The sequence below is a fragment of the Oncorhynchus mykiss genome, chromosome 16 (assembly GCF_057628025.1).
Source record: "Oncorhynchus mykiss isolate SJ-2025 chromosome 16, ASM5762802v1, whole genome shotgun sequence".
NCBI lineage: Eukaryota > Metazoa > Chordata > Actinopteri > Salmoniformes > Salmonidae > Oncorhynchus > Oncorhynchus mykiss.
This window is the reverse complement of record NC_143037.1, coordinates 62,102,037-62,117,952: the sequence shown is the minus strand read 5'-3', so window position 1 is coordinate 62,117,952 and position 15,916 is coordinate 62,102,037. Positions and strand designations below refer to the sequence as shown.

Genomic DNA, 15,916 nt, shown 5'->3' with positions numbered 1-15,916 from the left:
GAGCAAATAATATGACACAACTAACACTGTAGTTTAGATGTGTGTCTGGGGGAAGTAGGTGATAGGGTATGATTTTGGGATTGGGTAGAAAGAAGTCTCACCTGACACAGGATGATGTGCTGGGAGCAGACCACGAGCAGGTTGCACTCAAACTTTCTGCAGATCTTCTCCTTGATGCGGTAGTGCATGTCTGAGGAGTCGTCAGAGTACAGCTCGTAGATGAGGATCTTCTCAGGCAGCTGGATGGCCAGGCGGTTCCTGTAGATAGCTATCTTCTTCACAAGCTCTCTGCACTTGATCCTCACTGGGCATGAAGAAAGCACAAACGTAGGAGGCACAGTTAGAACAGGGCATATAATCCCAGTCCCCAATAGTCCTGAATAGACCAGATGGTGTGACTCTACATAGCCTTCCAATGGACCACCGTATTGCTTACACCCATCCAGTTCCATCAGATCTGCTAACCCTGAAGAGGTAAAAGGTCACGCAACGTGCTACAGATTTGAATTTTAATAAAACAAACAGGCCTTTTCTGAATTATAATAAGAGAAGTACAACACTGTGTACTGTCTAAATCAGAGCTATCCAACCTTGTTCCTGGAGCGCTACCTGATTTTAATAATTAGCTGGTTGATAAGCACAATCAGGTTAGTTACAACTGGGGTTGAAGAGATAACCTACAGGAGGGTAGCTCTCCAGGAACAGGGTTGGGGAGCCCTAGTCTAAATGAATCCACCTTTCTGTTCAGTGATGAGGTGCTGGACGATGACATCTGTCATGCTGTCTCTGTAGGCATAGCGATCCTTGTACAGGCCGTGCACCGTGCTGAAGATGAGCTGGAAGAAGGCTATGGTCCCATCCTGGCAGCCCAACACCTAAACAGAGGAGAGGAAATGAGAGTTCAATGTAGCAGTGGTTCCCATTAACACTTTCATGAAAAGACAGAGAGACAGGGTGTTCCTTCTTTTTGTTAGAGCCCTGTCTGAGACAATGTGGAGATGTCAGCAAGGTAGCACCTTATGCCCTCCCATATGAGTTGTTAGTATTAATACAATCCAAAAGAAAGATATAGTGATATTACTTCCATGTTCTCTATGGGTGATCACAGATGCTTTCTCCACAAAATTAGTTAAAAATAACTCATCTCTAAATGTGTCCCAAAGTGATATGAGGTTGCATCAACACTTGATCTGACAGATGACATCTGTAGCGCTGTCAGTAGCATTTTATCATTTCAGCTCTTCGTTCTTCACAACACGTCTCAGCATCATATCAGCACTATTTAAAATGATAGCGTTCCAATACAGTTCACTTTAGACACACACACGTAACACTCTCAGACATTTACTCAAATGTACACACACGTGACGAAAAGAGACACACCACATAGTTGGAGTCAGGTTTGACTCTACAGGTCCACACCCAGGAGCTCTGCTCCCCGATGGTGCCGAGCCGCACCCCATCTTTGGTGTAGAGGGAGGCCTGCTTGTCCGAGCCACCCATCACAATGTACTCCCCCTTGGAGAAGTAGCTGACACAGCAGGGGTCATAGGTCAGAGTTCTGTCCTTCCCAATCTGAGAGAGAGAGGAACAGATATTGAAATAAAGTCTACTTCACATTTATTGACCTTTAACTGGGCTATGCTTGTCTAGGCAAAGGATTTCCCCTGACTTGGGGAATGGCCTATTTTTTACCAGAGCCACAGGGTTGTGCACTATATCGGGAAAGCCTACAGTCCTTAGCCCATCCCCTTAAGCGCCTGACCAAAGAGATGGAAAAACACATACACACTTTCTTGCTTCTAAATAGGCTCTATTGTGCTGGCACTTGAAGTCCTTTTGCGCAACGTCATATCAGTTCCCTGACTCTGTGCATCTGTTTCTCCTCACGCTGAAAAATAACCGCCTGACAGTCCATTCTTTTACCCTGAAATAAAACCCTTTTGGACAACCTCTCTTTTTTCATTACAGACTACTCATAGCACGGTAATCAAAACAGCATGTTCACTTACACTGATAAACAGCCCAGTGACAACACATGAGACTAAGGTTCCATGGCAGGGTAATGAAACAGTGCATATTTGTCTGTAATTACAATATTACCCAGGGGGATATGGGGGAGGAGTAGTGACGGAATCATTATTAAATGGCCAAACAGGATCATTTCCAGTGCAGTGTTACGGTTTCAATAGTCCCTGACAGGCTAATTGCAACAGAAAATACAGGGCTTAAAGGTCTCAGACAGTGGCCTCCTTAAGTGGTTTATGTGTTATCGTGGATGAGTGATAGCACCGAGGCCATTGGGGTTTCGTTGACCAATCACCGGTGCCCATCTGGGAGCGCAACCTAAACCCGTGGTCATAACCTAGGCCTCTTGATCTGTCACCAATTCAGTGGTTAGAGTGTCCGTCCTGCGATTGGAAGATTGAGAGTTGGATCCTCGGGCCGAGTCATATCAAAGACTGTAAAAATGGGACCTAATCCATCCTTGCTTGGCACTCAGCATGAGATAGATTGGGGGTTGCGATATACTAACGTCCTGTGTACTTGGCTCATGCTCCTGCTCCCATGAGCTGTTTCGGCTCATACAAGTCAAGACTCATGAAGCGCTACTTACTTGATCTGTATGTAACAACTTTGTGTCCTACACACCGATGTGCTACACAGTAGTTTCTATTAAGCAAAGTTGCTCTTTTCAATATCTTTCACCATTGCATTTTTAGTATATTTTATGTTTTATTTTATGTTAGACATGTAGACTATTTATTCATTTGCTGTGGAAACAAACCCAAAATGTTTATCTAACATGTTCCCACTATCCAGATGGGCCGGAAGAAGGCAAAAACATTTATTAAATTCCAGACGCCTGAAGTAAATGTTGGGGAGATGGTTCACGGACATGCGTTTTGCAGACACACACCTGTTTTCCACTGAGCTGGTAGAAGGATAGCTTCTGCCCCCAGTCTGCCACAGCCAGGATGTCATTGTGCTCATCCCTAAGAGAGACACTCCAACATGAGTTTATATTTTCCACTTTAACATTCTGACAATTAAACTGGATTTAGAAAGATTTCAAATCTTATTCACCCAAAAGGTACATTAAACCCTACATCTCACTGGTATGGTAAAAGTAAGTGTCCTATATCATTGTGTTGCCTCCAAACATATAAATCTAGACCTAACCGAAGTATTTCCCTGAGCTTTTATGTTACCTTTCTCAATTTCTCTGTCCTCCCTCTCTGCCTTCCCTACCTGAGCTGGCTGAAGTGGTCTGGATCAGAGAACCCTCCCTGCAGCATGGGCTCCTCCTCCTCTCCTTCAGGCCTGTCCGTCTCTGCTCCTCTTCCTACCTGCCTCTCTCTCTCCAGCTGCCTGCCTAGCCCCAGGACCTCTACCCTGCTACTGCAGCTCTGGCTGTAGGCGGTGTCAATGAGCAGGCACAGGGGCTCTGGCATGCTGCTGTCCACATCCACCGCCTCGTCGTCCTCTCCCTCACAGAAGGGCATCCACTTCCACCAGTCCCTGTCAGAGCCTGCCTGGTCAAACACTGACACTTGCTGGCTGTCTACAGGCCATACACTGTCATTCTCTGATTTTCACTACCATGCTTGTTTCACATTGTGAACTGGCAGCTTAAAAAGACTAAATCCAGAGAAATATCACTCAGAAAAAAATGTATTATTGTTGATTTCAAAAGCAATAAACCTTTACTCTCCAAGACATTGCACACACAGGTTTAAAATGTTTTACACAGCAAAAAGCCCACATGAGAGGTGAGTGACTCACTTGGAGGGGTTCCATGCGATGGACCAGATAGGAGAGGAGGATCCTCCTGGTCGCTCTATTTTCACCTTCTCCTCTCCGTTCTTATTCCTGATGCTCACCACCCCGTTCATCATGCCCAGGGCCAGGTACTGACCGTCGTTGGTCCACCTGCGGTCAAAATAATTATGACAATACTGACCATAAGAGAGGCTATCCAAACAAAAAGGAGAGCAGCAATTTCTCAATACCCACCCACAACATGTTATCTTGCTGTTGACTTTGTGCTTGGATACAGATTTCTGTTCTGGGGACCACAGACCTAGAGAGAGAAACAAATTATACAGATGCTGCTCTTATGACTGCATGTCTTCAACACCCCTTTAACCCCTTCCCTGTAGAGGTGTAGAGGACAGGACAATCCCAGTGTACCACTCACCAAAGTCCCCAGAGGAGCAGGAGGCCAGCTGGTGGCTGACTGGGTTGTAGGCAACACACTGGATGGAGTCATTATGTCTGAGGAGCAACATACAAACAAAATCTGCATAGTGAGTGAGCCAGGAGTGACCTCAACAGAACATAATGCTACTGATAATGTTGTAATGTGTGTAATAATCATAGAGATCCTATTAAATTATTCTAATTCCTAATTCTGTGGTAATAATGATCACTCACGTATATTTCAAAATACCCTCCAGTTTAGATGTCCAGATGATGATGCTTTTGTCAGCAGAACCTGAGGCAAACCGTTTCCCTACAGAGAAGCACAATGTGAGACCCAACAGACTTGTGTTTGTTAATTGGGAACATCCAGATTGGTGTGTTAAGAGTATACTGTACTAAGTACCATCTTTGGCGTAGGCAACACAGTACACTGTGTCCTTGTGTCCTTTCAGAGGCTGAATGAGAGTTCCATCTGATGTGTCATACACCTGGAAAGACAATATGCAATACTTAGCAATATATGCAACTTAGCTATGATTCGAAAACCAATGGCATCATCATCATCATCCCCAAACTCACCAAAACACGATTCCCAGCTGCCACAATAAGCTGGCTGCCATCTGGTTTGAAGGCAAGGTCGTAGATACTAGGGAGAAAATGTACTGCAATCACAATATGCTGAAAACCTGTTTCAATTATGCTATTAAGCCATAGGTAGCTGCTCTGCTAGTTAGCATTAATGTTCTAGCTGTGCTTAGCCACGCAAACAGATTACCTAGCTAACTAGCAACGTTATCACTCGTTAGTAGACAGATCATTTATTTTAAGATTGCATGAAATGGATAGTGAAAATCTTAGTAAACAAAGCTAGTTTGCTACAGTTGGCTAACTAGCTAGCTAGCCAGCCACTGCGGGAGTTTACATAGTAACCGCCGTTGCTATCAACACTGCCAACTGCAACATCAGGCCTGTTGATAAAACTGTAAATGCAAAGGCTAGATTACCATTGCTCAACTTTGTCGCGATCATGTACTTTGTCAATCCATGTAGGAACTGCCCTCATTTTGCCTTTTTAACAAATTAAACAGATACACGTTAGGTTGTTCAACAGGTTGCTGTCTTTTCGTGGGGCCGAGGATCGTTTACATGGCAGGACCTGCTTGCTTACTTGTGCGCAGACTCCCTTCCCTCTTTCCTGTCCTCCTTCCTGTGTTCTGCGCATGAGTCAAGCAGAGTCGCTCACAAAGTAGTTCACAGAACTTCATACAGCACAACGGCAGATACAATTTATCCAAAGATGTTGATGTCATGTCTCCGAAATGCCTAGCACCCGACAACTTTATTAAACTTGATCATTAAGTAATATGCAACATTTTTCTAGAACAGCATGTGATGATGAGGCATGTAAACAAAACACAGCTGTCAGATCAAGCCTCTGCAAATGCATTACTTAGCTAGTTAGTTAAGTTAGCTAGTTAGTTAATAGTCACCTATTTTCCCAATCCCTATAACATGATGGACAGTGGATTGACTGTTCTAATTCATATTTTTGTTAGTGGCAGCTAGGTATAGAGCTTCAACCCCAGATAGATTGAGAGAGCAACATCATGACTGAAGATGAGAGGGAGGACTGGAGCATGAGGATCTCAGCCACATGAAACTCAACAGGGGACAGTCAGCTCCATCACAGGCTGTGAGAGGGACAGTCCACTTTTGATAAAAGTTGTGTTTCAACCTACTGACACCAACAACACGGTCACAACCAGGCTAAAAAACAATGACCTCAACACAGAGAACACCATCACTGACACACACTAATCCTGATGGAGAGGCAGACGCTATGGCTGTTCCTGGTTCAGATATGACGGTTAGAAAACAAGCTGGGTCCAATCCATCATATGCTCTCATTCTCAAGTCTTGTTGCATGTAAACATCACTGAAGTATGTCTGTATCTTACTGTCAGGGCTAGGGGTTAAGTGCATTTCAGAGTGAGATCATAAAGTCGGATCAATAATTCCTCATGAGGTAACTGATCTGTCTACCTCTGCAGTCCCCTGGGACAGAGGTTCCGTCCAGAATGTCTCATCAAGCCTTCCTTCCTTTCGGAGGGGATCTACAGATAGACAACTTTGATGTCACAACAGCCAGGAGTGGCAGTGCAGCTGTGACCCCACAGCCCAGCCAGGAGAGACAGAGGAATGGTCATCAGGAACACACACGTCACACCTAAGGTCACTGATAACAGGTAAAACACATACAGGCAGGACACAGACAGGCAGGACACAGAGGAGAATATGGAAGAGGGGGGTCGAATATTACGCCTTTCTCCAAATAACACAAAAAGAGCCTCTTTCGCAAAATCCTACAAGCAGAGAACTCAGAGTTAGAGGAAAGGGCACTTTGTCAATTCAGTATACCCCTGACAGACCTCCCTTGGCCAGGTGAATCACAGACAGGCAGCTGGGAGAGACACAGAAACTGGCCGCACATCAGACACCAATGAGGACATTAACAAAAGAAACATACAAACCTCTGTGAGAAGGGGTGATGATGATGGTGATGACAATGAGACTGAGAGGCGTCTGCAGGCTGTGTCGGCGGAGCCAGTTGATGATGTCGTACTTTAGAAGAGCCCCCAGAGGAGGCCATGGCTGCTGAGAGAAAAGCTGGTCAGGCTGGCCCCGCCCACTGAGCTACAGGACGCTCTCATTGGTCAAGGAGAGTGGTTTCCTGTGTCACCTTTAAATGTCCCAGTCCTTAGGGTGCAGTCTGCTTCTGAGAGGGGGAGGCTGAGGGTGAGAGAATGGGGGAGGGAAAGTGTGTGGGGGATATAGAGGCAGAGGTGAATGATGAAGTGCTGCTATCATCTCCCCAGACCACTAGAGGACGCTGTACACCACTAAAAGATCCCCAGAGCAGTGTGTATGTGCATTGTGCTATGAGTTATGATGCGTAATGTGTATTTACTATGATGCCTAGATATAGAAAATGTTTTACATCTTCTTGGACCAGGTTTCAGTGTATTGACCAATAACATGTTCAATGAACTATTAGGAGAGAAACAGAAGACCAGTCCTTCTTTCAGTGGGAAGTAACTGAGAGATGGTCATAATTTAATAAATGGTTGAGCTTAACAGAACTTGCCATTCTTGGAGAGAAATGTCAGTTTAATAAAAAACAGTGTTTATTTGTTATCAAAAACCCCTTTTTCTTAGATCTGCAGTCTGTCCCGGCACAGGTCTGAGACCCCCAGGAGGAAGTGGACCACTCTTCGCTCCCCCTTCCAGCTGGTGCAGGAGACCCTGTTCCATGACCCCTGGAAGCTCCTGGTGGCCACCATCTTCCTCAACAATACCAGGTTTTCCATTTTTCCTTTCAGGATGAAATGCAAATATTTTATGCTAAAAAAAAATATATTGGATTTAAGTGACGGATTTAGATAAGGTTAACTTTGTGTGTATATTTGTGTGTGTGTGTGTTTACATAGGTGAAACCTCAGGACCATAAACTGAACAAGTACCATGCCTGGTTGTGGGAGAACCATGGGAGGTTGGGAATCTGAACTATGAGGAACTGCAATGTCACATTTTATCACAACCTGTTTTATTAATGGATTATTATTAATATTATTATTTTTATTCATTATGCTTTTAACCTGGCGGACATACCGGTATCTCTTGGAAATAATCCAGAGATGAGCCTACTACTGATCCCATCTACTCTCAAGACTCAGTAGTAACATTCCATTGTCTTATCAGTAACAAAGCAACTGTCACTCAACACGATTGTATTACATAAACTGTTTAATCATGTTTTATTAAAAGCCTATTGACAAATTTCTATTGAATTGGACTTTGATGTTGAGCCTCTGGAAATGCAACTGATAAATCAATCAAATGTATTTATAAAGCCCTTTTTACATCAGCAGATGTCACCAAGTGCTTATACAGAAACCCAGCCTAAAACTCCAAAGAGCAAGCAATGCAGATGTAGAAGCACAGTGGTTAGGAAAAACTCTCTAGAAAGGCAGGAATTTATGAAGAAACCTAGAGAGGAACCAGGCTCAGAGGTGTGGCCAGTCCTCTTCTGGCTGCACCGGTGGAGATTATACTGTAAGTATACATAGCCATTAAGGCTAAATTGTTCTTCAAGATGTTCATAGATGACCAACGGGGTCAAATAATTATTACAGTGGTTATAGAATGTCAGTTGGCTTTTCATAGCTGAGCATTCAGAGGTCGAGAGAGCAGGTGCGGCAGAGAGAGGGAGAGGGATGGAGGAAACAGCAGGTCTGGGATAAGGTAACAGGTCTGGGATAAGGCAGCAGGTCTGGTGAACAGGTCAGGGTTCAAAGGCCGCAGGCAAAACAGCAGAAATTGGATGAGCAGCACGGCAAGTTAGCACATCTGGTAAACGGGTCAGGGCTCCATAGCCACAGGCAGAACAGCAGAAACTGGATCAGCAACACAACCAGGTGGACTGCGGACGGGGACAGCCAGGAGTCGTCAATGCCAGGTAGTCCTGAGGCATGGTCCTAGGTCTCAAGTCCTCCGGGAGGAGAGAGAGAGAGAGTGAGAGAAAGAGATGTGAGAATTAGAGAAATCAGTGGAGATTTTGAGTAGCCGTGTGCCACCACCGCAATGACCAGATGATCTCAGACTATGAGATAAAACATAGTCAGATGAAGAAAGAGCAGCTGGAGTAGCAGTGTAGGGGTGAATTAAATTAAGGTTAAATAAAATTTTAAAAAATGTGGGTCACCTGTCTTTCACGAGGTCACCAAATTAAACAACTTTGACAGGATTGTTCTTTAATAAATAACCACATACCATTCCCACATTCTCAAAAATATAAATATTGTTTCATTATTCAAACTTTTGAATGTCCATGTGTCTCCCTGTGTTCCACAGTTTACATTCCAATCTTGAACACTACAGAGCATAGAGGCTGCGCATTTTATTACCCACAATAAAACAGCCGACTTCCCGCTCTACCCCCTCTACGAGAGAGAGAGCACGCTGTAGAGCGGACCTACTGTAACCTGGTCCTTCAAATCGTCACAGGAGAGTTACGACATTGGCAAAGTGGGCAAACTTAGGCAAGAAAAGCCAACAACGAACAGTAAGCCATCGTACTCATGTATAAAACAACAAATAATGAAAGAAAAGCATTTTACATTTTTTTGAAGTTAGTGTGGGAGAGGTGGAAAAAATATTGTTATCAATAAATAATGACAAATCCCCTGGCATTTACAACTTAGATGGAAAGCTACTGAGGATGGTAGTTGACTCTATAGCCACTCCTATCTGTTATATCCTTAATATGAGCCTAGAGGAAAGTCTTTGTCCTCAGGCCTGGAGGGAAGCCAAAATCATTCCACTACCCAAGAGTGGTAAAGCGGTCTTTACTTGTTCTAACAGCAGACCTAGCAGCTTGCGGCCAGCTCTTAGCAAACTCTTGGAAACAATTGTGTTTGACCAAATACAATGCTACTTCTCTGTAAACAAATTAACACAAAAAAAAGCATGCTTTTAGAGAAAGGCACTCAACATGTACAGCACTGACACAAATGACTGATGATTGGTTGAAAGAAAATATTGTGGAAACTGTACTGTTAGATTTCAGTGCAGCCTTTGATATTATTGACTATAACCTGTTGTTGAGAAAATGTGTGTTATGGCTTTCCAACCTCTGCCATAGGGGAATTCAGACCTGTCTATCTAATATAACTCAGAGTGTTTTCTTTAATGGAAGCTCTAATGTCAAACATGTACAGTGTGGTGTTCAGCAGGGCAGCTCTCTAGGCCCTCTACGCTTTTGTATTTTTGCCAATAACCTGCCACTGGCATTAAACAAATAATGTGTGTCCATATACAATACCAGTCAAAAGTTGACACACCTGCTCATTCAAGGGTTTTATTTATTTGTACTATTGTTTCCATTGTATAATAATAGAGAAGACATCAAAACTATGAAATAACACATATGGAATCATGTAGTAACCAAACAAGTTTTAAACTTAGATTATTCAAAGTAGCCACCCTTTGCCTTGATGACAGCTTTGCACACTCTTGGTATTATCTCAACCAGCTTCATGAGGTAGTCACCTGGAATGCTTTTCAATTAACAGGTGTGCCTTGTTAAAAGTTCATTTGTGGAATTTTTTTTCCTTCTTAATGCATTTTAGTCAATCAGTTGTGTTGTGAAAATGTAGGGGTGGTAAAACACCAAGTCCATATTATGGCAAGAACAGCTCAAATTAGCAAAGAGGAATTACATTCCATCATCACTTTAAGACATAAAGATTAGATAATACTGAAATTTACAGCCGCAAAAAAAGTGCAGTCGCAAAAACCATCAAGCGCTATGATGAAACCGCCACAGGAAAGGGAAAGGGGATACCTAGTCAGTTGTACAACTGAATGCCTTGAACTGAAATGTGTCTTCCGCATTTAACCCAACCCCTCTGAATCAGAGAGGTGTGGGAGGCTGCCTTAATCGACATCCACGTCTTTGGCGCTCGGGGAACACTCGGTTAACTGCCTCACTCAGGGGCAGAATTACAGATTTTTGCCTTGTCAGCTCGGGGATCCAGCAACATTTTGGTTACTGACCCAATGCTCCAACCACTAGAAGGAAGACCCAGAGTTACCTCTGCTGCAGAGGATAAGTTCATTAGAGTTACCAGCCTCGAAATTGCAGCCCAAATTAATGCTTCACAGAGGCCATGGTCAAATTGCTGAAACCACTACTAAAAGACACCAATAAGAAGAAGACACTTGCTTGGTTCCAAGAAACACGAGCAATGTACATTAGACCAGTGGAAATCTGTCCTTTGGTTTGATGAGTCCAAATTTGAGATTTTTGGTTCCAACCACTGTGTCTTTGTGAGACGCAGAGTAGGTGAACAGATGATCTATGCATGTGTGGTTCCCACCATGAAGGATGGAGGAGGAGGTGTGATGGTGTGGGGGTGCTTTGCTGGTGACACTGTCTGTGATTTATTTAGAATCCAATGCACTCTTAACCAGCCTGGCTACCACAGCATTCTGCAGCGATACACCATCCAATCTGGTTTGATCTTAGTGGGACTATCATTTGTTTTTCAACAGGACAATAAACCAAGAAGGAGAGTGATGGAGTGCCTGTCCTCCACAATCACCTGACCTCAACCCAATTTAGATGGTTTGGGATGAGTTGGACCGCAGAGCGAAGGAAAAGCAGCCAACAAGTGCTCAGAATATGTGGGAACTCCTTCAAGACTGTTGGAAAAGCATTCCTCATGAAGCTGGTTGAGAGAATGCCAAGAGTGTGCAAAGCTGTCACCACCCCTACCTTGTCACAACACAACTGATTAGCTCAAACGCATTAAGAAGGAAAGAAATTTAAGCACACCTGTTAATTTAAGTGCATTCTAGGTTACGACATCATGAAGCTGTTTGAGAGAATGCCAAGAGTGTGCAAAGCTGTCATCAATGCAAAGGGTGGCTATTTGAAGAATCTCAAATATAAAATATATTTTGATTTGCTTAACACTTTCTTGGTTACTACATGATTCCATGTGTGTTATTTCATAGTTTTGATGTCTTCACTATTATTCTACAATGTAGAAAATAGTAAAGATAAAGAACATTTGAATTAGTAGGGGTGTCCAAACATTTGACTGGTACTGTAGTATGCTGATGATTCAGCCATGGTCAAAACATATAGATTCAATGGTTGTAAAGATGGGGAGAGGTCTGTTCGTAATAAAGAGACACCACACTCCACAAAGCAAGTCCTGCAGGCTCTCGTTTTATCTTATCTTGATTATTGTCCAGTCATATGGTAAAAGTGCTGCAAAGAAAGACCAAGTTAAGTTGCAGCTGGTCCAGAACAGAGCAGCATGTCTTGTCCTTCATTGTAATCAGACTGCTAATATTAAAACTATGCATGCCAGTCTCTCTTGACTAAGAGTTGAGGAAAGACTTCTTGTTTTTATAAGAAACAATGTGTTGGAAATTCCAAATTGTTTGCATAGTCAACTTACACACAGCGCTGATACACAAACTTACCCCACAAGGGGTCCGTACCGGAAGATAACGTCACTGACTCAACCCACTCAAGTCGAGTATAGTGAAAAAAGCCTGGCCCCTTTTGATAAAACATGTCCCTTTTTTCTAGTGGAGATGAATGTGTTCCTTTATTGGGGGTACTGAATACTCTCTATCAATCTAGCTCTGTACAGCCATCCTCTGGCTATAGCTCACCCAGCCCTAGTTCACATGCTAATAAACATTCTTCAATAGGACACCAGTGCATTGAACTACGCTCGGCTCCAGCTTTTTCTCAGGTCTGTACACGAGTAACCTGATTCCCAAGGCAACCTTGCCAGACCCAGGTGAATGCATTTGTTTGTACTATTCCTATTTAAATCCAAGTTATCATAGTCTTGAAAGTAAATATTTGAAAAGGAAGTAGTTTGCATGTTTAATTCAACAATTTACTATTATGAAAATGTACTTCTGTTATGTGTGAAAGTTGACTGACCCTTTAGAAGTGTTTAACGCACAAAGACTGGACCACTGCTGGGGAAACCCAAAGCACAACTCTGTCTATGGAATGAAACTTTGATGTTTCGAAGGAATGGTTTACTATCAGTTTGAACTGTGCATGTTTGACTATTTGAACGTTGTGTTTGTACTGTGCATGTTTGATTTATGTTTCTCAACATCACCACAGCTGCTGTTCGCCAGAATTCCACACCTGTGTCTATTCCTCAATGCACACCTGTGTCTATTCCTCGATGCACACCTGTGTCTATTCCTCGATGCACACCTGTCCTACAAAGTCGCTACCATATGGTCATTCCCCTGACATTGCCCATCATCTGACCTGCCTCTGCAGCACTGACAGTCAGCCAGGTGTGAATTGACTCCAAGATACAGCAAATTCAAGTGTTTACATAATTTTTGCCTGCTTTTGTGTGAAAACTTCCAATCTGGCTGGCAGTTTGTCCCCAGACTGTAACCCCTCTGGTCCGTAGGCAGACGGTCAGCCTGGAGACCCCTGATGTGCATCACCACAACCACCTGAGGGCACTAGTCATGCACAGAAAGGAGCACTACAGGAGAGTTTGCCCAGTAGTAAAACATAAGCCCAATACTGATATGAAAATGGCACATTTCTTTTTTGTTCGTCTTTTAAATTTTTTTAGCCTTTTTTCTCCCCAATTTCGTGGTATCCAATTGTTACTAGCTACTATCTTGTCTCATCGCTACAACTCCCGTACGGGCTCGGGAGAGACGAAGGTTGAAAGTCATGGGTCCTCCGATACACAACCCAACCAAGCCGCACTGCTTCTTAACACAGCGTGCATCCAACCCGGAAGCCAGCCGCACCAATGTGTCGGAGGAAACACCGTGCACCTGGCAACCTTGGTTAGCGCGCACTGTGCCCGGCCCGCCACAGAAGTCGCTGATGCGCGATGAGACAAGGATATCCCTACCGGCCAAACCCTCCCTAACCCGGACGACGCTAGGCCAATTGTGCGTCGCCCCGCGGACCTCCCGGTCGCGGCCGGTTACAACAGAGCCTGGGCGCGAACCCAGAATCTCTGGTGGCACAGCTAGCGCTGCAGCACAGCACCATTAACCACTGCACCACCCGGGAGGCTGAAAATGGCACATTTCTGCTGTACTACACCGGCTCCAATACCTGTCGGATGTGGAAGGGCTTGTAAAACTTTACAGACTACAAAGGGAAGCACAGCCGCGAGCTGCCCTATGACATGAGCTTCGAGGCAAGTAACACTGAAGCATGCATGAGAGCATCAGCTGTTCCGGGAAGACTATGTAATCACGCTCTCCGTAGCCGATGTGAGTAAGACCTTTACACAGGTCAACATTCACAAGGCCGCAGGGCCAAACAGATTACGAGGACGTGTACTCCGAGCATGCGCTGACCAACTGGCAAGTGTCTTCACTGACATTTTCAACCTGTCCCTGACTGAGTGTGTAATACCAACATGTTTCAAGCAGACCACCATAGTCCCTGTGCCCAAGAACACTTAAGGTAACCTGCCTAAATGACTACTGACCCGTAGCACTCACGTCTGTAGCCATGAAGTGCTTTGAAAGGCTGGTCATGGCTCACATCAACACCATTATCGCAGAAACCCTAGACCCACTTTAATTTCCATACCGCCCCAACAGATCCACAGATGATGCAATCTCTATTGCACTCAACACAGCCCTTTATAACCTGGGCAAAAGGAACACCTATGTGAGAATGCTATGCATTGACTACAGCTCAGTGTTCAACACCATAGTGCCCTCAAAGCTCATCACTAAGCTAAGGACCCTGGGACTAAACACCTCCCTCTGCAACTGGATCCTGGACTTCCGGATGGTCCGCCCCCAGGTGGTAAGGGTAGGTAACAACACATCCACCACGCTGATCCTCAACACGGGGGCCCCTCAGGGGTGCATGCTCAGTCCCTTCCTGTATGCCCTGTTCACTCATGACTGCATGACCAGGCACAACTCCAACACCATCATCAAGCTTGCCGATGACACAACAGTGGTAGGCCTGATCACCAACAACGCGACAGACTATAGGGATGAGATCAGAGACCTGGCCATGTGGTGCCAGGACAACAACCTCTCCCTCAACGTGATCAAGACAAAGGAGATTATTGTGGACTACAGGAAAAGGAGGACCGAGCACGCCCCCATTCTCATCGACGAGGCTGCAGTGGAGCAGGTTGAGAGCTTTAAGTTCCTTGGTGTCCACATCACCAACAAACTATCATGGTCCAAACACACTAAGGCAGTCGTGAAGAGGGCATGACAAAGCCTTTTCCCGCTCAAAAAAGATTTGGCATGGGTCCTCAGATCCTAAAAAGGTTCTACAGCTGCACCTTCGAGAGCATCCTGACCGGTTGCATCACTGCCTGGTATGGCAACTGCTCGGCCTTCAACCGCAAGGCACTACAGAGGGTAGTGCATACGGCCCAGTACATCACTGGGGCCAAGCTTCCTGCCATCCAGGACCTCTATACCAGGCAGTGTCAGAGGAAGGCCCTAAAAATTGTCAAAGACTCCAGCCACCCTAGTCATAGACTGTTCTCTCTGCTACCGCACGGCAAGCAGTACCGGAGCTCCAAGTCTAGGTCCAAACTGCTTCCTAACAGCTTCTACCCCCAAGCCATAAGACTCCTGAACAGCTAATTAAAGGGCTACCCAGATCCTTCTTTTATACTGCTGCTACTCTCTGTTTATTATCTATGCATAGTCACTTTAACTCTACCTACATGTATATATTACCTCAATTACCTCGACTAACTGGTGCCCCCGCACATTGACTCTGTACTGGTACCCCCTGTATATAGCCTCGCTATTGTTATTTTACTGCTGATGTTGAATTATTTGTTACTTTTATTTTCTATTTTTTTATTAACTTTTTTTCTTAAAAACTTCTTAAAGCATTGTAGGTTAAACTCTTGTAAGTAAGCATTCCACTGTAAGGGCTACACCTGTTGTATTCGGCGCATGTGACAAATCAAATTAGATTTTTTATAATAAATGTTTCTCTGGGGCTTCGTTAGGTGTCACCAGATGTGGCAGAAGCCATTCTACAGAACCTGCACTGAGATAGTACAGGTAAAGGCATCCTCGTCTGAATGAGTCCTTTCCCTCCTATACCTAGCTGAGCTTCTGTCATGTTTAT

The 15,916-nt window shown here is 44.4% G+C and overlaps 1 protein-coding gene and 1 pseudogene across 7 annotated transcripts in view; one reads left to right on the top strand and one right to left on the bottom strand.

Moving 5' to 3' along the window:
* The window catches only part of ift122 (intraflagellar transport 122 homolog (Chlamydomonas)), a 31,918-nt gene extending 26,419 nt beyond the window's left edge, over positions 1-5,499 (bottom strand). For 3 of the 7 annotated variants that reach the window (XR_016487026.1, XM_090201584.1, XM_090201585.1), the window contains exons 1-12: positions 5,211-5,430; positions 4,786-4,852; positions 4,610-4,694; positions 4,438-4,516; positions 4,202-4,278; positions 4,018-4,084; positions 3,787-3,933; positions 3,253-3,522; positions 2,921-2,996; positions 1,384-1,575; positions 737-875; positions 102-304 (exon numbers count right to left, since the gene is read on the bottom strand). Coding sequence is in view for 4 of the 7 variants with exons in the window: in XM_090201584.1 (XP_090057710.1) it covers positions 102-304; positions 737-875; positions 1,384-1,575; positions 2,921-2,996; positions 3,253-3,522; positions 3,787-3,933; positions 4,018-4,084; positions 4,202-4,278; positions 4,438-4,516; positions 4,610-4,694; positions 4,786-4,852; positions 5,211-5,269 (1,461 nt within the window). In the remaining 3 variants the exon portion in view is untranslated. Of the gene's footprint in view, positions 1-101; positions 305-736; positions 876-1,383; positions 1,576-2,920; positions 2,997-3,252; positions 3,523-3,786; positions 3,934-4,017; positions 4,085-4,201; positions 4,279-4,437; positions 4,517-4,609; positions 4,695-4,785; positions 4,853-5,210 lie in introns of all 7 variants that reach the window. The other 4 variants (XR_016487027.1, XR_016487028.1, NM_001374819.2 and 1 more) reach the window with 2 other exon arrangements.
* A 744-nt stretch (positions 5,500-6,243) lies between these two features.
* LOC149976948 (uncharacterized) lies at positions 6,244-7,769 on the top strand (annotated as a pseudogene).
* The last annotated feature ends 8,147 nt before the right edge of the window (positions 7,770-15,916 follow it).